The sequence below is a fragment of the Alosa alosa genome, chromosome 2, assembly GCF_017589495.1.
Source record: "Alosa alosa isolate M-15738 ecotype Scorff River chromosome 2, AALO_Geno_1.1, whole genome shotgun sequence".
NCBI lineage: Eukaryota > Metazoa > Chordata > Actinopteri > Clupeiformes > Clupeidae > Alosa > Alosa alosa.
Genome location: NC_063190.1, coordinates 24,666,852 through 24,688,803, shown reverse-complemented (window position 1 = coordinate 24,688,803; position 21,952 = coordinate 24,666,852). Strand labels below are relative to the sequence as shown.

At 39.8% G+C, this 21,952-nt stretch overlaps 3 protein-coding genes across 3 annotated transcripts in view; 2 read left to right on the top strand and 1 right to left on the bottom strand.

The window, feature by feature from the left end:
* Window positions 1-8,623, top strand: part of cux1a (cut-like homeobox 1a) — a 109,143-nt gene extending 100,520 nt beyond the window's left edge. Inside the window, exons 23-24 of the mRNA XM_048230296.1 lie at window positions 229-487; window positions 1,276-8,623. Coding sequence (XP_048086253.1) covers window positions 229-487; window positions 1,276-1,756 — 740 coding nt within the window. The 3' untranslated portion in view covers window positions 1,757-8,623. The remainder of the gene's footprint in view (window positions 1-228; window positions 488-1,275) is intronic.
* Window positions 8,624-10,853: 2,230 nt separating this feature from the next.
* Window positions 10,854-13,306, bottom strand: LOC125289236. The gene is given in 3 exon segments (XM_048235983.1): window positions 10,854-11,169; window positions 12,191-12,472; window positions 12,475-13,306. Coding segments are annotated over 3 exon segments (1,137 nt in total). The 5' UTR covers window positions 13,214-13,306; the 3' UTR covers window positions 10,854-11,053.
* A 947-nt stretch (window positions 13,307-14,253) lies between these two features.
* On the top strand, window positions 14,254-20,106 carry kctd7 (potassium channel tetramerization domain containing 7). Its single transcript, XM_048237300.1, has 4 exons — window positions 14,254-14,750; window positions 15,678-15,847; window positions 16,066-16,244; window positions 18,958-20,106. Exons 1-4 carry the CDS (start codon window positions 14,454-14,456, stop codon window positions 19,332-19,334), a joined length of 1,023 nt encoding a protein of 340 aa, XP_048093257.1. The 5' UTR covers window positions 14,254-14,453; the 3' UTR covers window positions 19,335-20,106.
* Window positions 20,107-21,952: the final 1,846 nt, after the last annotated feature.

Below are 21,952 nucleotides of genomic sequence, written 5' to 3'. Positions count from 1 at the left end.
TGTGTATTCCTGCTGGATTATTATGATCTTTATGTTCTGCTTAGGCACAGCGCAGCAGACCAGTACATGACCTTGTTTTGAATACGCTGTGTCCTTTAACATCTACTTTATTAGAAGTTAACAGTCTCTCTCTCTCTCTCTCTGTGTGTGTGTGTGTGTGTGTGTGTGTGTGTGTGTGTGTGTGTGTGTGTGTGTGTGTGTGCGTGTGTGTTTGTGCGCCCCCTGCAGCCTACATGAAGCGTCGCCACAGCTCAGTGAGCGAGGTGGTCCCAAGTGACGGTGGCGTGTCGTCTGGAGACTTCGGTCCATCCTGCAGTCCCCAGCAGCATCTGAAGAAGCCGCGTGTGGTGCTTGCCCCAGAGGAGAAGGAGGCCCTGAAGCGCGCCTACCAGCAGAAACCCTACCCCTCGCCCAAGACCATTGAGGAGCTGGCCAGTCAGCTCAACCTCAAGACCAGCACCGTCATCAACTGGTTCCACAACTACAGGTGAGGGATCGCCCAACAGCTGTGTGTCCTTCACGTTTCATATGGCCAACATGTGTTTGGATGTTTCCTCTTTGAAATGGTTTGACATTTTTGTGCGTGTTGACTGCATTCCATACATGATTTCAAAGTATGGTATACTTATCTAGTATACAGTAAATAAAAGTATTTTTATATAGCGCATTTCTTAGCACAGAGTGCAACCCAAAGCGCTTACACAGAGCCACAGGACATAAACAAAACAAATGAATAAATAATAAAAAAATAAAAATCCATCAGAACGAGAACGAACAAAAACAAAATGCCAGACGGAACTGCATGATTCGCCAGTGTACCTGTAAGCACAGACATTAAGACGGGAACAAACAAATGAACAAATCATAAAAAGTAAAAAATAAATAAAAATCCATAAGTAAAATTAAATCAGTTCATTGGTTAGGCCTACTTCTATAGAGTGGTATACAGCACTTAGTAAACATGTATACTTAGTAAATGATGAGTAAAATGAGTAAGTGCTTATCATAGTGGTCTGGTGTGGCATGCTTCTCGCACAAACACTGTTCTACAGCAACCACGGTAAGAGTGAGTGTTCAAAATGGATCCTCTGGCATTTAGTGATTTAGGGTTGTACATACATTTAGTTTTGTGAAACACTCATGTGATTGTTGTAAGGCGAGGAACTGTTCATGCTTCAACTGTAAAAGATAGTGAATGGCTCTGCCTCAGTGTCTGATTTTGGATGCGCCTTTCTTACCCAACTCCACCGTCTACCCCCCACCCTTCCCTCACAGGTCCCGTATCCGCCGTGAGCTTTTCATCGAGGAGATCCAGGCAGCAGCAGGAGAAGGTGGGGCACGTGCGGCCGAGGGCGAGAGCAGCTGCGACGGCACCGAGTCAGACAGCGGCGGCGGCGGAGGTGGCAGTGGCAGCGTGGGCGCGGAAGACCGGGGCAGGAGCCTCTCCAGCAGCCCCAGGCCCAACCACCACCACCACCACCACCATCACCACCACCACCACTCCCAAGCCCACCTGTCGGAGGACACCCTTACCACCACACCAGGGACCAGCGACAGCTCCAAGTCCGGCGGGATGGAGAGTCTCTTCGCCGGGGCCATCGCCACCACCATGGCCGCCTCCACCACAGCCACAGCCGACAAGAACCCAAAGGACAGCAGCGTGCGGCGGAGGAAAGCGGCCAACCTCAACAACATCATTCACCGGCTGGAGAAGGCCGCCAACCGCGATGAGCTGGGTAACGAGTGGGAGTTCTGAGAGAAAACAGAAAGAGATGAGAAGAGAGAGAGAGAGAGATGAAAAGAGGGGGGGGAAATAGAGAAAAGGTTCTCGTTAAGTTTTCTAATCTGCCTAAGGTCAGACTTTTATGGAGGGTTTGTTTCAGTTGGAGGCAAAGGAAGGAGACTAACTTGTTTCCCAGTCCTGCAGGATCCAGGGCTTGGACCAATGGAACTCTTTAACATGCACAAGGCATCACTCATCCACAAATCTCCACGCATTCAACAGCTAAAGAGAGTGGAGACAAAAAAACCTTTTTGATGTGTGGAAATGGAAAATCCATGTAGTGTTTGCCTTTTTCTAGAGAAATTCAGGAGACATATCTTCCCTTATGCCTCCTGTCTGTGTGTGTGTGTGATAGTTTGTCAAAGGGAGATGTTCAAAATAGTCTGACAAGAAAAAGCCAAACGTTTAAAAAGAAGAAAAAAAAGTGGAGACTTCCTTTTTCCACAAAGCCTTCCCCTCACGTCCACCTCACGCCATGTAATGGCTATGCAAGTTTCACGCCAATTCTTTTACGGTTCAAAATTTTTATGATTAGAACATTTTCATCGAAGAGAAAAAAAGAGAATCTTTTATAGCAGAGTTTGCCAGTAAGAGATTGCAGTCTGTTGACTCTAAAATACACTGCTTTGAAATTCTAAATATATAGGGTGGCAAGTGATATTTAGAAATAATAACAAACTTTTTGAAAGATGTAGTTAAAAACTCACTTTAAAATCTCACATTTTTGAAAAAATTCACCAGGAAAATGCAATAGTCAGGAAACCTGTCGTAGCTGGGTAGTGTTACTTCATATGGCATGTAGAGGGCTCTGAGGTTAGAGTGTTGTTATTTTCATAGCTTTAATGAACTCAGAGAACCAAGAGAGACTGTTTCATACACTCCATCTTAGGCCAAAATCAGGAAAAAAAAGTTATTGAAAAAGATTTGTACAGTTTGTGGAGGAATTGTTCCCTGTTTTAGATATTTTTAAAAGAGAGAGAAAGAGTGAAAAACTGAGCGACCACACCTTAGACACCTCAACCAGGGCAGGCAGGCAGGCAGGTTACGGATGCACCGCATCACTTTCTCTCTCACACACTCACACACACACACACACACACAGACACACACACGCTGTTCATTCAGGAGCACCTAGCTTACCTGCTCTCTCAGCACTTAGCAATACACAGTGTCTCTGTTTTGCCAAAGGTTTCGAGTACCGTGCAGAACTCCAGCATGTGCAAAAGTAATCAAACGGTCCTGAACTGCTCAAGTAGTTTTCATTCTTTTTTTGCACAGGCTAAGGCATAAGGTTTTGTACCTTTCCCTAGGCTAGTAAAAACAGAGCCTGTGACTCAAAAGGGAGATGAAGGTACATTTCCTGTCAGGCAGCAGGAAGAACACCCTCCTCAGAGAACTCGGGTCCTTCCAGTCTGTCAGGCAGCAGGAAGGACACCCTCCTCAGAGAACTTGGGTCCTTCCAGTCTCTCCTGTATGCATTCTGTAGGTGTTGGCTCAGAGTGAGTGGACACCTTCTTTCCTTTTTTGTGTGAGAGAGACTTCTGTTTGAGAGCTAAAAGGACCCAATGCTGTCCATAAAAAAAAATTCTCCATGTTTGTGTGTACACCATTCTCCCCCATGAGGACGGACTGTGATGCCTCTCAGCTGGCAGAGGATGAAGCCAGTGGATTGGTGGTGCACAAGAGAGAGAGAGAGAGGTCGGAACACTTTCTGGAACCGCTTGGGTGCTCAGGTGCCCGTGATGCATGAGGTCAGGATAAGATCAGAGGTCACCGGAGTCAAAGTTACAAGAGTCAGCATGGCAACAGAACGGGGGAAAAAAAACAAACCCTACCAAACAACCCCCACCACCATTCCCTAATCTCACAGAGTCTGCCTGCCCACTGCCTCTCCTTTGTGTGTGTGTGTGCGTGTGTGTGTGTGGGTGGGTGGGGGGACGTATATATTTTCTAGGTCTGTGTGGTTTATACTTGTATATATGTGCACACATATCAAGTGTGTAACTGCCACCCTGTCTGTCTGAGCTCCTTTAGCAGCTACATGACTTCGTACACATTAGGTTACATTCATTTTCTCATTGTAAGAGACTCACAATAGTTAACCCCTTTGTTCTTTTGTTTATTTTGGGTGTTTTATCGATTATGTTTTGTCTATTTATAGATGCTGTATTTTACATATTAATGTCTTATTCTGATTTTAATTCTGTTATTTTTATTTTATGGAAGGGACTATGTGAGGTCAGGTTACACTTTTAAAGACTGCAGGCAGTATATGGCTTATACTTGTGATCCATGTCTGTTTTATGAATTCAAATAATAATAATTATATTGATAGTGTCATGTATATTATATTTTAAATGAGCTGGATGAGTAACACAGTGTTCAGTGTTGATATATCATCGTAGATGTATGCATTATTATGTTGTAACTGCTCCCTGTCATTTAAACTTCAGTTGTTTTTTGTTTTTTTTCTTCTTTTTGTCTTTATCGGTAAAATATATACCTGTAAGAGGGCTGCAGGTGTTTGTTAAGAGTTCCCTCACTCAGCTGGTGGCAAAGCCGCTCACCTGGTCAGAGGCTCGGCCTGTTTAAACCTGTGCTGGGCCAGAGAGCTAAGGAACAAGTACACGGCAAAGAACCCAGGCTAGCAACCCGTCAAGAGCTTAATGGACAAAACTTACCCCGAGTGGTCATTTTGCTCCTTAACGTTGTGTGAGAATTTGGTCGATTCTTTGGCCTCCGGGTCGTTTCCCAGCTGTGCCCTTTATTTCAGTATGATTTGATCTGTGAGAGGATCTCACCTGATACTGGTGCTGATTTTTTTTTTTTTTTTAGTTATTATTTGATTTGCTGTTCGGCTGCTTCCGTGAAGAATGGAAGAAGCTGCGAGTGTCTTTCACTAGCTCACCACGAGACTCATACGTATCACGCCAATTACAAGCTCACATGCAATACACTAGTAAGAAGCACTTAAGTGGTTACTGAAAGTTTTCGATAAATGTATGCTTGTTTTTATTATCACTTAGAACTGACAACATTGGTTGTTGCTTTGAATTTAACTACTCATTGATAATTTGAAATTCATTCTTTTTTTATTTAACCTTCAAGGTTATATTCTCTGCATAATTATGTGATAGTTATGCAGTGGTACATGAATTGCATAAGAATGCAAAAATGAAGTACAATATACTGACGATATACTGAGTTTAGATGTAACACGTCCTAATATAATGCCTTAACACCTGCAGAACAAATATGAAGCACAGAAGTCCCCAACTGAAACACTTAAAAGGTCAAAGGTCATTTTTCACTGATGGTGTTGTCCCACAATGGTGCGTGTATGTCAAAAAATATGTCCCTGTCAGAAAACATCCAGCTTTACACTTTGCTTTATAAGCTAGTTACTGAGGGCTGCTTTGAAAGACCGTTGTGAGACGTATGTCCTGCAAAACAATTGTTTTTAGTAATGTGAGCAAACAGCCATTGAAGGATGTGTTTGAGACCCACTCGAAGATGCCTTACTCATTTGTCTAGCCCCTTACTGCTTGGTTGAAAACCTATGTCTTCCACCTGGCAAAGCCAGGCATTGTACAGTGCACAGCACATCAGAGGCACGCCATCTCTCCATTGCCACCTGGAAACTCAAAGCTACTGAAAAGACTTTCTGAACTCTAAAGCACAGAGAGATCTCAAACACCATTTGCGTTCTTAGATACCATTCTGGTCTTACCCAAGATTGAAATTAAATAACAACATGGGAAGCAGTTGTGATGGAGGGATCTAGTTAAAGGATCTACAAGAACCTTTTTTCATAAAGCGCAAATTCCAGTAAAATTTGGCTTTTATACTCCCATGAGATTTCTTACAAAGCTCATAAAAAGCAGTGTGTTGGTTGTTGGACCAGTAAACCAAGGATGGTATAGGCACAACAGAAACAGGATACCTCTTTACTTCTCATTAACAAAACAGCTAATGTTCTTGTCTGGTGCCGTCAGTCATCTTAAAGTGAGGTTTGGGCATTGATGACACTGACATGCAAAGAGATGGGATTTCATAACAGTTACAAAACGAAAGTTACGTTGGCCCATTGCATGGGTATCGATAGAATTCCAAGTTGACTGTAAAAGTAAAAAACATAAAATTGCATCATTCATGGAATTCAGTCGAGTCTCACAAGAACTGTACAAGAACTGGACCAACTTTTGGATTCTGAGGCAGGAAATTTCATACCAAAAAGGTAGAATCTAGCTATAGGTTCAGCCACTCCAAAACACTGGGCTCTTTGAATCAGAAACACACATCAGTGACTGACCCAAACAATGCTTGCAGTGATGGAGAATTTGCGGTGGAACCCAGATGGCACAGGTTTTCTGCCATCGCACTCAGAATATTTTTGGTTTCTCTCAGTTTGTATTAGACAGCCACATGTCTCTCCCTCTCATCACCTTGTCTCCATCACATGACTCAGTCATCTCTGCTGGTGTGTGTGTGTGTGTGCCAATCCTTGGTTGCAGCCGGGATGTGTTGGAGTGTGATGGTGCTCATTGACAGAACAGTATAGAGTGACCGTTCCACACCAAAACACTTTGCCTCATCACATCCATAGTGATATATCTCATCAGATTCTTTTGATTTTTTTAGTGTGTTTTCTGCAAGTTACAAGCAGCATGTTAAAACCGAGGCATAGCATAATTTCAGTATTGGTGCCAGTTCTGCAAGTTGTGGTTATAAGTATTTATGCTGTGTTCAACCCATTTGGTTTGTTTTCATTTTGTTCCATCTTGTGAGCTCTTTTTTTGTCTTTTTTATTTCTTTTTGTTATTTATCCCACACCTTGACATCCTCTTTGTAGATGCATTGCAAATTCACTGACGGGTAGAGAGCGCTGTGAGGCGTGGCATGACATTGGACTGGTAAACTAGACACCCAAAAGAACACTGGTTCACAAGGATAGTACTGCATACGTTGCTAGTGCAGGTTCTCCATCTGCTTGTCTTGAACTCTGTCTGTTTTCATCCTCACATGGAGAAAAACAATGTCCACTCCTCTCACTTGTTCAGGTAGACTGTGTACAATATTTGCAAAACCAATGTCTTTCGTTTTGGTCAAATTTCAGGGGATTATCCTTTGCAAATATTTTTCTATAGAACTAAAGTAGATTTCTATAGATACTATGGAGGATTTCATATTAAATTGTACAGAAAAAAAACTATAACCTTGTATCCTTTCTTAACATCAGTAAACATTATCATTTTTTGTTATAAATGTAAGTAGTGGTAGATTTTGTAGTGAATTTTGTCCATATGAAGACCTCAAAGACCTCACTTTCCTTAAATCTTAAAAGGTGAACTCACAAGACATTATTTGAATATGCAGTTTGGTAGAGAGCTTTCACTGTACACATTGACCCTTCTTAAGTCATTAACATTTGTTCACCATTTTCCAGCACTACCTGTGATCACTCCACAACAGATTTCATGTAACTCCTTATTCACCTTGATTCAATGGGACACACCATCATAGACTGTTACATTCAGCTTTTTTAACACAAATAATGATGTGTGTGTCTGAGATTATCCAAAACGTGGAGGCTGAACACTTGAACATACAAATATTTGTCCTTTTTTGTGTTTGTGTAAGTGATACCTGTAGCCAAACACCATAGATAGTAAACATTAAGATCAGCTGTCGTGGTCTCTCCAATCTGTGTCTCCCTCTTTTGATTCACATGTCACTACACTGATAGCATTTTTGCCATTACACAATCCCAGTCTTAGACATTTCATTTTAGCAGTGGATGAAATGTTTATATGGAGAGGGTAAATACATTTTGTTTATGGATATGTATGTATTGTTCAGAGATCATCCTCCAACACAGAATATATTAGTCAAAGCACACTGAATAGCAGTATATATTATTTTAACAAAGGACATGAATAATTTCTTTATATGTCGTAATTTGAAGTGTGAAATGGAAAGCAAAGGTTTCTACCAAATGTTTCTTCCCATCATCATTTAGAGGGACTCCTGTACCAAACCTTAATGCAGCTGAAACCATTAGTCAAAACTAATTTGTGCCATATATCTGATTTTATGTGATATCAGAAACTGAAGATATTATCATTTATCCAGTCAACCAAAAATGACTTTAGTCGACAAACAGTACAGCGGTACATAGTGATAAAGATTGTGACAAAGAGTTGTGTGGGCTGGGTACCTCCTGGTTGATTTCCATGGAGGAAAAAATAAAATGGGGCTTAAAAAGTGTATTTCTTTGAAAATGGAAAAAAAAAAAAAGGAATCAGTTTCGGGGTCTGCTTGTATGTATGTTATGTGCAACATTGTGTGGCTCGTCTAGGGCTAAATTATTTTCTTTTTGTCTTGTTTTCCCCTTTTTTCCTGTAACTTGGCTGGTCCTGTTGTTTCTATAAGCTCAGGTGGAAACTCCTTTTATCCTGTTGGTCTTTGTGCTCTCCCTCCAGTTAGCTGCACACTGCAGCTGTCTGCTGTTTTTCTACACGGAAAAAAAGTATATATATATATAGATATGTTTTAAAGCTGCAGGATGTTAGTATTGATTCATCCTTTACGTGAAATTTAAAGAAAAAATGCCATTTTGTTCTTTTGGGATTGATCTCATTTTTGTTTTTGTTTTTATTTGTTTGTTTTATTCATGTAATCACCTAGCCTGTTCTCAGCACTGTACAATGGTCCCTATCTGATACAGAAAAGCAATATCACTGTACGATACTCACTATGTATTTCTGTTGTTGTTGTTATTACTATTCACTAGCACCCTAGGTGTGATAATTGAAGTAAATATCTTTTATACAAACACAACGATTGTGTGGTGTGTGTGCTTATTTAAATACTGTCATTTCAAAAAAGTACAAAATACATTTGAGCTTAGCTGAAATGATCCTTACATTTCCACTGTCTGGTGAGAAATCAATCAATTTTAGCTGTACTTTGAGGGATAAAGTGAGCATCCGGTAAGGTGGGTTCCATCCTTATTTCAAAGATGGCTTAGCAGTATTGTGAGGGATAAAGTGAGCATCAGGTTGGGTTGGTTCCATCCATTTCAAAGATGGCAGTTTAAGAGCAAAGTCAAACAGGAAACATTGAGGACAACAAAGGCAGGCAGGGGTGAAAAATTATCCACTAACTGGCTTGACCATCATTTGATTATCACTCAATAACCTATAGGATGACATCTAGTGACCTACAAGAAGAATGGCAAACAACAGCTAGGGCAAAGTGCAGTCAAATACTCCTGAAGTGTGCAGATTGGGGCTGGGCTCGATGTAGGGCAGAGCTGAATATTGAACTCAACCAAGCTGATCATGTCCCTTACTGCCTCAGTCTGTCATTCAAGTATACATCAGAGGTTTTCACAACGTTTGAGGCCGGCATTAAACAGGCTCCTATAGGCAGGGCTATGGTTGTCAAAAGCTAAATAAAGCCCTTCATTGATTAGACACAAAGGTAGAGCCTGACAGAGGGTTGCAAAACTAGAGGACAGTCATTTTCACTGATGAGTCCAAGGGCTAATTAATCAAGACATGTACAATTTTACCCTGGAAGAAAATGTCTTTCTTTCTCCTCTAACAATATTCTGCTACTCTGAAGACTGCAGCCAGGTCAATCAAGGTGTGGATGGAGAAAACCTTGGCATGTCCAGCCCTATCAAGCCTGACCCTACTGAAAACATCCAGAATGAAATTAACAGTTTTCTTCATACGAAGTGTGAAAACATGGCATCTTCACACATGTTTTTATTTGATCAGTTGTCATTTCAGTTGTCAACTTAGAAACGTAGCATTTTGCTGTCGTGTTAAAAAAAATCCAGAGCTATCAATTTTGTCAAGAAACAAGACATCAATCATTTTTGGTAATGATATACATAACAGCACTTAATTATACCTTAATGGTGCTAAAAATTCCCCTTCCAGAAAATCTGCATAAAATCTGCAATTTTCTAGAACCTTCTCATAATTTTCCAAAAGCAATTTCATCAAGAATCAAGACATTACTTATCTTTGGTATACATACAGCACCTAATTATAGTTTGGTATAATGGTGTTTGAAAATTTGTGAGCCCCCTTCCTAAACATAAATCTGACCTGTGTGATCTTCATTGCAGCAATCAAACCTATTGTTAATAAAGAGCAGCAGTATTCGCTTATTTATTTTATTGACCAAATGATCCACAATTAAATGACCATTAGGAAAAGGTATGTGAACCTCTATTTCTAATGCATGGTGAGAAGCCCTTTAACAGCTTCAATCAAACATTTAAAAACATATTGATCAATCCTGTACACAGCTGAGGAATTCTGGACTGTTCTTCCAAACTACTTCACAGGGCTGCCATGCACCCTTGCTTCGAGTTCTGTTACTACATTTCTGTTTTGCTAAAAAGAACATTGTATTCAAACAAAGGAATATTTATCCTCAATTATTTGCTCACTTGGAATATCCACAATATTAAACGGGAGGGCACTAGCAGAGGATGGTTACGTTAATTTCTTCAAAACTCTCAAAATGCTCTCAAAACTTGAACAGCTACATCCTTAGATCAACAACGCATACCTTTAATCAAGATCATCTTAAAACTGAGGTGAGCACACACTTGCCCAAGTTTCCCCTCAATAAAATATGACATACAACAGTTAAATTCATTTGACGACATGGATAGTTGCTTTTTTAACTTCTCTATAGTTAGTGCTACTAGCATGTAATTAATGCTTTAGCAGACTTGGCTTGCTCTATCCCAGAGAATTAGCCAAAATTAGATGTGAGTTTGGGGGAAAATGTCACAAGTTGTGTTGACCTTTGAAAGCCCTGGCAGGTTGTCTTAGTTGTAGTTTGTAACATAATTATGACTTTAAATCATGCAGATTATATGAAAGATTGAGTTTGCCATCATTATTTTCACAGAGGAGTATGTCATATCTGTTTATTTGTGTTGATTACTTATATTCACTTAAGTTGTTAAGTTTTAGATATACTTTATATATATATATATATATATATAAAAGATATACTATGCAAAAGAGTTTAAACATGCTTTCCCAATGACACTAGTAATTTTTTTACCTAACAGTCAGTGCAATAAACCAAATTCACTTAAATCAATTTCACCTTTTCCAAAAAGAAAGTAAAAAGAAGTTTCTTTTTGATGCACAAATGCAGAATATGGTTTAAGACAATGCCCAGTAGTAGGAAGTAACTTTAGGAATCTAGTCATACTCTACACACATTACGATGCTAGGGTTGGAAACATTCCCCTGTTGAGAGTAGTCTCTTCACAAAGAGAGTCTGGTGAAACCGGGCTAGACCACATTCCCCACTCTGCACAAATAATGAGTCTTTGGAGAAGTTGCCTATGGGAGGGAGATTTGAATGTAAAATGAAAAAAGAAAAGCAGATCAGAAATATCCAGAATATATATTTTTTTTTGATGTACAGTGACAAGGGACATTACATACACTTTCACAAGTTGTCAGTTCATCTAAAAAGGTGGTTTATGCTAGTGAGCTCTGTTTTGTTTTGCTGATTTTCAGCTAATATAAGGAATACTGCCTACTAGATTTTGCAACACTTTGTAGTACCTTTGCACAGTACTGAGGATTCTAAGGACTGGATTACAGCATTAATGTGATTCTAACCATGCAATTTGCTTAAAATTAGTTATACTAAACATACCATATTCACCCTATGTCAATTTTCAAACAATTGACTGAAACAGTATTTTTATTTACATCTCAAACTTTAAAGGCTCAAAAGCTGTCAAAACATCAGGGTACAATTCTTGGGTTTATCAACATCCAATCTTCCTTTCATAAGATACAAACATGTCCAGAGAGGTTATTTGGCATTCAGTTTCCACTGGAGGCTTTAAGAGGCACATACTGTAAAATATAATTTTCTCATAAGGGCTAAAGTGTTTGTGCATTTTAAAATATATAAATAACTTATTATGGACCTGATCTATCTGCAGTCAATAAGGTTTTTACATCACTCTTCCCCGTTCCAGAGCAGATTGTTTTAAAAAAAGGGCCAGTCTCGCACTTAAAACACTGATTCCACCATCCCCTTCACAACCATTCAGAAATGTATGAAGCTGCTTGTTTAAATGCTGCTTGAGACCAATAAGTGGATACAGTGGAGACTAGGCAATCACAGCTTATCAAAGTTCCTGCGTGCCCTTGTCAGCTGCATGCAGTCCGAGATCGCATAAATACAGCACAAAATATGTAGTGTACACTGTATTATAGGCCTTGAATTAAACAACTAGCTAGGCCTACTTAACAGATTTCACACTTAAAACCAGAGCTATCGCTATGGCTATAAGTATCCCGACAGAGACTTCTGACATTCCACCGAGCTTCTTCCCTTGCATACCCTGTTCTTTCTTTCGTTGCATCTCCTCTTGGCGTGTTCGAAAGTCTCTGTCTCGTTTGAGCTGCTCGCCATAGTGTGAGTTAATGAAATTATCAAAATCAAACACCTTTTTACTGTCTATACCAACAACAGAGGAGCTGCGGGATTTCGTCTGCTGGCCCGCGCCGCTACCCGATTCCTTGGGAGAGGGCCTCCTGGCCCCCTGCAGGTCCGTCTGTGTTAAGATACCTCGGTCATATTTCTTCCGTAGACTTTTGTTGCCCAACACATTGTATGCCTCGGTATTTCGGAAAATCGACGGGATGCTGCTTCACTTCCAGCGTTTTTATCAGGGTGGTAGATGAAAGACTGTTTATAATATGCAGTCTTAATCTGGGCCTGCGTTGCGGTAGATGCCACCTGGAGAATTTCGTAATATGCTGATTTGCTTTTGAACAGAGGTGTGTCGTAAAAACCATTGCTGCTGAAGCCTTTCCTGACCACTGACGAACTAGTAAATCCTTTTCTTCCGGTGCCGTATCTCATCGTGCAAAATGATCTGATCTGGTCTCTCCTAGTTCGGAGAATCTTTGGATTTATGGTTGCAGAACGTCCAATATTCCACCAAATGTTCACTCCATTCAGTTCGTGTGGTCTGAGGCAGAAGGTTCTTGTTGCGGTCTGGTCACATGGCAGTGTTTTGCCCTTCCAGGCTAAGCACATCCCTACGTGTTCTACACATATGTCTAACTGTTTCCATGTCACATGCGATCCATATGCATTCGTGCAAGGAGACATTATTTTAGGACCAGTTCGATGTTCTTGGGCAGTGGTGGGTAAGAGTGACTGACTGCTAACATTAGATCTCCGAGCTAACGAACGAGCTATCTTGTCGGTTTCCTTCAACGTAGCTATACCTGACAAGGCATCTTGAGGCCTAGCATTTCTGTGTCTACTTTTACAAACTGAGTCCAAGAATGAATGAGAGTATCCTGGTTTGAGAATTCGGTATGTCTTCCTCCACATCATTCTGACCTCCGCCATAGTGAAGTTGTTTGCAGCAGTTAGGGCTTACCATTTCTCCTTTCCGGTAACTTTGACATAATCCAATCAAAAGAGTCTTTAGTTTGTGGTCAGAAAGAGTAATGACCAATAAGATTACTTTAAATGTATACCATGGCCCGATAGGTGCTCTTTATTTGTGACGTTGTTTAATCGTCATGTAATCTTTCACGTGTTGCGTGTTGGCATTGGGCGTGTTCCTCCTCTAATAAGACAGACGGGCTCTGCTATGGTTCAGGTTTGCGCTATGTCGTGGAAGTCTTGGTTATGTTTAAATGGTTATGGTATTTAGCAGATCATTAGATCCTAAGCGACATACAATGACATTCATAAACATTACATTAAAATAATAAAATATTACTTTATCGAAAAAATCAAACAACTCAAAATACCAATTTAATTAGCCTACTAAATATAATTTAATAATACCCATATGGTAAAACAACAATACCCAAATTAGTCTATGAACTACCACCACCTGGCCTCTTAATTAGACTTCCTTTAAAAATCAATGGATTTCATTAAACATCTGAGTTTTCCCATTCATGCCACACTGTGCAAATCTCCTGAGCAGTTTTTACAATCTTCATAAATCCTGACACAGTCAATCACTACAAAAGCCACATTTGATTGCATTAAGACATGCTTCACATTCCTCCACACTTCTGCAGCATAACCTACACAGCAAAGATTTATGTTCCTACAACTGATACAACTGTAGCCTACCACTAAGGTAAAACTGATTCAACCAACTAAACTATATATTTTCTGAAAGCATGCACTCTAGATTCTAGGGGGTATATATGCTTAGATGTGATGTAACATGAATAGAGACAATTAGAGTCTCAAAATGTGTTCTTCAAAAAGTTAAGTGTAGCCCATTCAAGTCCATGTGTTGACGTGATGGCTCGTGCGCGTCTAAAAAAAATGGAAGTAGGCTAAAATAAAGTCGTTGTGAATACAACTTTCTACTCAGTTTACGGAGCGTTCTGCCAGCAAGCCAGCAACGAGCTGGTTGTTTTGCAACATATCAGAGGGCTTAAGCACGACAGTCCCAGAGGCTGGGGGGCAGTATCGTACAGTGTTCATCTGACAACTGTTAACGCCCACCCTCTGGGTAGCAGACTAAGAACGAAACGGGCGCGACATTTCAATATCATTTGACCTCGTTCGTTCACATTTTGTATAACGTTAGCACGAGCCGGACGCTGTGTTGGTGTGCATGCAGCAGAATGGGGCTGGCGAGACATCTAACGGAGAACCATCGGCGCTCTCCTTTCGAACACCTAGCCCGCTCCCCATGGCTACATCACGGGTAAGACGGTTTGCTCAGGAGGGGCGAGCGGTCCCTCAGCCAAGAGTGATGGTGGTATTTTCTCCGGCGAGCGAGACTGATAACCAAGAGGATGCTGCTATGTCGAACACAGAGTGCGAGGGCGATGAATACAGAAAACCAGCCATAACCGCACCTAGTCTGAACCTGGGCAAACCTCTTCGCACATTCAGCCCAGCACAGGAGGTAAGTACGGGCTTGACTTATTAATAGCAAGGTTGATTCTCAAATGGAATAGGCCACTGAACATGTAGTTATGTTCCGGTATTGTCAACATTGTAGCCGATTTAGAACACATGAAACGCTCTTGTTTTATTGCGTTATTCATTTCTGTACAGTAACATTTCGGTTTCCATAGGCAACAGATACATTTGCCATGATGTTATTTTCTCGTATACTGGACTACCATTGGTTCAAGATGGTCTGTATCCGTGTAGTTGAATCTCATTGGCTTAAAAGCCCACAAGGCCAGCTGGCCTCCTGCTCTAATTGGCTCTCATCACAGGACTGTCATATTAGCTACCTTGAGGGGATTAACCTGGTTTAATCGTGTTTTGGAAGGCCTGTATTTAGGCCGTCTTGTTCAATGATGAACAATGCTTATGTAGGCCTACTCAATACTGTATCAAGATTCCATAACATTGACACAAATTATTTGCCAGTGTAGGCCCTACACTTTTGAGAAAATATTATGTAGTCTGCCACTATGCAGAATGCCTCTGCAAACTAATTAGGCGTGCCAATTGCAAAAAAAAGTGCAATTGCAAAAAAGGTTGCTTCAAGGCCAGGTTTAAAACTTAAGCCTGATGAAACGGTCACATTCTTCACATTTAATGTAATACCTTAAACAAGATGAATGCAATACAATGTGGGGGATAATATATGCCTTTTCATGAGACCTGCAGACCTCAAAAGCAGAGCTCTGAGCAAAAACTGCAAACTCCACATTTTACATACAAAAACACTGAGACAAATTCCTTATGGTTTTTTCTTCTTCTTTAAAGCAATGTAATTACCCATAAAAGATACCCATTTAGATGTTTTTTTCTTCCATGTCTCTGTTTTACTGGCCAGCCATGCACTTATTTTTTTTGTGCTGCTGTTTACTTACAGTTTCCTGAGGTCGTCCCTCTAAATGTGGGTGGTACACACTTTACCACTCGCCTGTCCACCCTGCAGCGTTACGAGGACACCATGCTGGCTGCAATGTTCAGTGGACGACATCACATCCCGCGTGATGCCGAGGGCCGCTTCTTTATTGACCGGGATGGGAAATATTTTGGGTGAGAGGGGTCTCTCTGAACATGCTATGGGGTAGCCTAACAGAAAAATTAAACCATTGGATTCCAAAGCGTTATTATCTGTGCAGATGTATAAGCAAGCCAATTACAAGCAAACTAGGAAGTGAACAAAAATGTAATTTTGGTTTCTTTCATGCTAACTGTGGTGTGTACATCTGTTGGTTTCGTATACCTTACCTATGCTGTCATGTCTGTTATAGGGATATTCTCAATTTCCTGAGAGAGGGGGAGTTACCAAAAAGAGACAGAGTTCGCGCTGTGTATAGAGAGGCCCAGTACTATGCCCTCGGACCACTGTTGGAAAGCCTAGAGGATATTCAGCCGCTCACTGGGGAGAAGGTCCGCCAGGCCTTCCTTGACCTCCTGCCTTACTACAGAGGTGAGCACTGCTTCTTGTGGATCAAGTGCAAAGATCTTCTGTTCATTGACAACAAAGACCCTCTGCAGATAAATTATCAGGCTGACTTAGATAATTCAGAAATTTACACAATTAGTTTGTGTTTGTTACATTATCATAATCATAATAATAATAATATTAAACTTTATTTGTATAGCACCTTTCATACACAGAATACAGCTCAACGTGCTTAACATTTGAAGCATGTTACACAGAGTAAATAGAGTCAGTCAGTCATTATCAATCACTCTTCTTCATTGCTGTGGCCGTTTATGATCCAATCAGCAACATATCAGAAATATAGAAAATAACATGTAACACAATTATAGAGAAGAGTCAGTCATTCCTCTTCGTTGCTGTGGCCGTTTATTATCCAATCAGCAACATATCAGAAATACTATTATACTGCTATAAATATATAAAGGCTTTGCTAAGAAATGCTTAGGCCCCATTGATGTGGACTCTAAGCAGCCAGCTTTAGCATGTTCTTAGCATATGTCATAATTATTTGACTTTATACACAGACGTTTAAGACTGGCAGCCTTAACCCTTTACCCCCCACAAACAAACATGCCATATGGCAACTGTGGCAAGGAAAAACTCCCATATTCCAGGAAGAAACCTTGAGCAGAACCTGACTTAATAGGGAGAGCCCATCTGCTTCTGGCTGGCTGCGCCCTCCAATGGCAGCAGGTCTGAAAAAGTAGATAGATAGATAGATAGATAGATAGATAGATACTTTATTGATCCCCAGGGGAAATTCAAGTTCAAATCAATTCAATTCAATTCAATTCAAATTCTATAAAAAGTAGTCTACAAGATAAGATAAGTTAAAGGAAAATTCCAGTATTTAGCACTTTGAGTCCCTTTTCTGGTTTGTTTTGAATGAACTAGAGTGGTGGACACCGAAATTTTGACGATTGGTCCTGTCTCGACTTTTCTGACTCGTTTTGAATCGCCTTTGACTACTCAGAGTGGCTGCCAACAGTCATACTCAAACATGTCCAAAACAAACGCTTGTCTCGCTTTGGTTTCAGTCCAACCAAAAGTACCTCTGTTTTGTCATCATAGTTTTAAAAATGTTTTTGATTAATGGAGGTTAGGCATGCGGTGAGGGAGCAAAGGCCACCTGGGTTAGTTGGCTCCACAGAAATATACAATTGGGTATCATCTGAATAGCTGTGGAAGTTTACATTATGTTGACTTATGGTGTTTCCTAATGGAAACATGTATAGGGAAAAGAGCAGGGGAGCAAGGCAGCTCCACATGATCTCCTAATATAAAAATCTCTGCCAGTAATGTAGGTTTGAAACCAGTTAAGAACATTATCAGAGAGACCCACCCACTTTGCAAGGCGGTGAATTAGAATGCTATGATCAATGGTGTCAAATGCCGCACTCAAATCTAGAAGAATAAGGCTTGAGACTTTGTTTGAGTCAGTAGCCGGTCTAAGATCACTGACTATTTTTACTAGAGCCGTTTCTGTGCTGTGATTTGATCTAAAACCTGATTGGAATTTTTCAAGGATAATATTTTCGTTGACGAAGGTATTTAACTGATTACAAACAACTTTTTTAAGTACTTTGCTCAGGAATGGTAGGTTTGATATTAGGTTTGATATTGATAGGATGGTCAAGATTTGACTTTTTAAGTGAAGGTTTCACAACAGCTGTTTTAAAAGCAGTTGGAAATATACCTAATCTTTTTTTTAATAGTTTCTAATCAGGTATTTATTATCTTGAGAATAGAGGGAGCTAAGCTATTATACAGTATATACGTTTTTGAGGAATCTAGTAGGGATTGGATCCAAAGCACATGTTGAGGAGCCGGTTTGAGTTATAATTTTACTAAGCTCAGATTGAGTAATAGTGCTAAAGAATCTTAATTTTGGGGGGCTGTTTTTGGATGTACGTTCAAACATTCAATTCAATTCAATACAATTCAATTCAACTTTATTTCGCCATGTATACAGAGATACTAGGAATTTGATTTGGTCTTCTCCATGCAGGCAACACAAAGTGCAACAGAAAGACAAAAATAAAGACAAAAAACACAATACAAGGACAGACAGGACCATTATGAGCAATAAATTAATAGGAATGTAAATAGTGCTGTGTTAAATAAAAAATAAAGTGCAATGAAGTCCAAGTATCTATGTTACCAATAGCCTCCCTTATAGAAATTACTTTGTTTGCAAATTCTTTGCATATTAGAGAGGATGCCTGACTGAGTGCATCAAAAGGTGTTTGATGCAGTAGCCTATCAATGGTGGAGAACAACACTCTAGAGTTCCCACTATTTTCAGCAATTACCTTAGAGAAGTGGTTCCTTCTCTCATTCCAAATAGCTCTATTATAGGTCATAGGTCAGTTTGTTTTTTGTTTTGTTTTGTTTTTTCTGTTCAATTTGTACATCTGGACTGGCGGTCAACCATTAAATAGACTGCATCATCACCATATTTACCTGACAATGGTCTGTGTACTTATTGTGTGTACTTATGTGAAATCACCAGCTTCACAAGCATGGATAGTCGTTCAGGTTATTGCTTTATAATGCTCGACTGAATATCTTTCTATTAATATGGACACAGGAATTTCACTTTTTTTACATAGGATGTCTTCTGACCCTTATGAAACATGAAGGAATTGAGGCACATTACAATACACAGAATCCAACATCTTTTTTCTCTCCACAGAGAACCTGGAGCGCATAGTGGAGATTGCCAAATTGCGTGCCATGCAGAGGAAGGCTCGTTTCGCCAAGCTCAAGGTATGCGTCTACAAGGAGGAAATGCCCATCACCCCATACGAGCGACCACTCTTCAACTCGCTGCGGTTCGAGCGCACGGAGAGCGAGGCCAAGCTCTTCGAGCACCACTGCGAGGTGGACGTGTCGTTCGGGCCGTGGGAGGCCGTGGCCGATGTCTACGACCTGCTCCACTGCATCGTCAGTGACCTGGGCGAGAGGGGCATCACCGTGGACCAGCAGTGCATCGGCGTGTGTGACAAGCACCTCATCAACCACTACTACTGCAAGAGGCCTATCTACGAATTCAAGATCACTTGGTGGTGAGAGAGAGGTTGAGGAGGGGAACTTGGATCTTTACTCTTGTGGCTTTAGGTGTGCCTCTATAAGCAGGACGTCATCAGGGTCTGCACGCCCTCTGGACTCTGTGCAAGGAATTCTAGTAGCGCTACGCTTTAAGAGAGGAGCTGGCTGACCTGTTTGTATCTCCTCATTATTTAGTCTTTTAAATGGCAATAGCAAGCTTCCTTTTTCCCTGGAGGAGTTGGGACATTAGTAACATTGTGTTTGGAAGCCCCTACAGTTTCATCTATCTTACTGTTTTCTGTTTGATCTTTAAAACGGTGTTTTTATCTTCCTCCATGTATTGTGGATTACAATGGTCATCTGAAAGTCTGTGATTGTGAAATGGTATCGTGTTAACTGAAGATGACTTTCTGATCTGATACATGTCTATATTGTGCAATCTATAAAATTAGTAGAGAAATCATTCCTAACTGGATGCAATCAAGAAAACTGGTTAATTGTGTTTATGTACATTTATATTTTTGTAACCTGTTCTATATATTAATTTTGAGATGAACGTCATGCTAGAACTATAAACCACTTTGCTCAGTCTTTCTGTGCTAAGTGCAGTTAAAGATATTTTCACATTTCGCCAATTTCAGGGAAAATACATACTGGTATTAAATAATTGAAAATACTGAAATATTGAGGGCTTTAAAATGAATTGTATCCATGGATAGTAGAATTATAATTTAATTTCTCCCTGAACTCTGTTCTACCTCTAAAATGTATGGGACAAGAATTAAGAGATAAATACCCCATATATCACTCCATTGTATCAATTTGCAATATATACTACCGGTCAAAAGTTTGGGGTCACTTAGAAATTTCCATTCCAGTCCATTATAGACAGAATACCAGCTGAGATCAGTTGCATTGTTTTTTTTTAATCAGGGCAGCAGTTTTTAGATTGCATTATGTGCTTACATAATTGCAAAAGGTATCTCCAATGTTTTCTCAGTTTGCCTTTTAAAATGATATCAGATTAGTAAACATAATGTGCCTTTGGAACATTGGATGAATGGTTGCTCATAATGGGCCACGTATATATTGCATTAAAGATCAGCCATTTCTTTCTACAACAGTTGAGAACCCTTTTGCGATTGTGTAAGCACATAATGTAATCTGAAAACTGCTGCCCTGATTAAAAAAACAATGCAACTAATCTCAGCTGGTATTCTGTCTATATTGGACTGGAATGGAACTTTCTAAGTGACCCCAAACTTTTGACTGGTAGTGTAAATACTGAATGTATTTCTCCATAAAAACAACTTTCTGTTTTGATAGTCAGTGTTTTTGTATTTATTGTCATTTTTAGTTAATTTATTTATGTCTTCTTTTCTCTACTGCAACGTGACATTATTATGCTGTTTTCAGTCTTACTGTGACAATTCTGTCCATTCCATATATGTAAGTTTATCAAAAAAAATAATTGTTATGAATGAATTATGAATTAACCCATAATACGGTTATAAAATATGACACCACAGTTCTGTACTATTTGTTCTCTAAAATTACTGTAGATGAAAAAGATGATTATATCTGTCTCACCATTTGCACTGCATTGTCATGTAGCTTATTATGTTGCACAGAGGAAATGTCCATTCAGATGCAAAATGTGGAAGTACAACAACTCTCAGTAGACTGTTACTTACTGTTTTATTATAAACACAGTTTCTAAAGGGGTAAATTAATATTCATTGACCAGTCATTATTCCTCAAAGACCATTCATGATCATTCGGGGAGATTATGAAATATTTTTGTTCTCCATTAAAAAGGGCTATGGAAAGCTCTGTTCTGGCTTTTGACAAATTGTTTTCATTTTAAAGCATTCATAAGCCTTATAGAAATTAGGTATAGTCCTCACAGTTCCCTATGCAGAAAAATGAAGGTGTCTATTTAAATACTATAATAATCGAAGAAATCTTGCTCTGTCTCTTTCTCTCTCTCACTAACCTTGAGTTTTTTGTGAGGCTGTTATGTTTATTTATGGTCATAGTATCTCCTCAAATCTCATCTCATGCTGTCATATTGTTGAATGTCTGTGACTGATTGGATGAGTGGTTTCTTTGTTCTAGTGATTAATCATGGAACATTTGAGAGTATCCTTCAGTGTGCAGGAATGCCTTAGTGGTACTAATTGCATTATTTGTCGTAATGCTGTCCCATGTATCCTAACAAGAACGTGTATATTTTGCTGCTTTTTTTTTAAACAAACACACAAATATAGTTTGACTGTCAAAATAAAATGTATTTGTCTGTGAAGTTTTGGTCTTGAAATATCTGAAATGTATCATATAAATGTATACATTGTTAATTGATCACAGATAACATAAATATGCAAGTTTTATAAAATACACTGGCTTACAATCAAACATAAAACACACTTGACATCACTGCTTAGTTGCTTGGAAAATAAACAGTTTGCAATCATTATTCTTTCTATTTTTTGTTTGTAAGGAAATGCACCTGGACTTTTTTCTGTGGCTTTGCTTTGAGATTGTAGACTACCTCTGACCATGGCTGTTGTTTCTATACACGGGTTTCCCGTTTACCAACAAAACTAGATGCGCGCGTAGCCGTGGGGCAGAAGACGCCT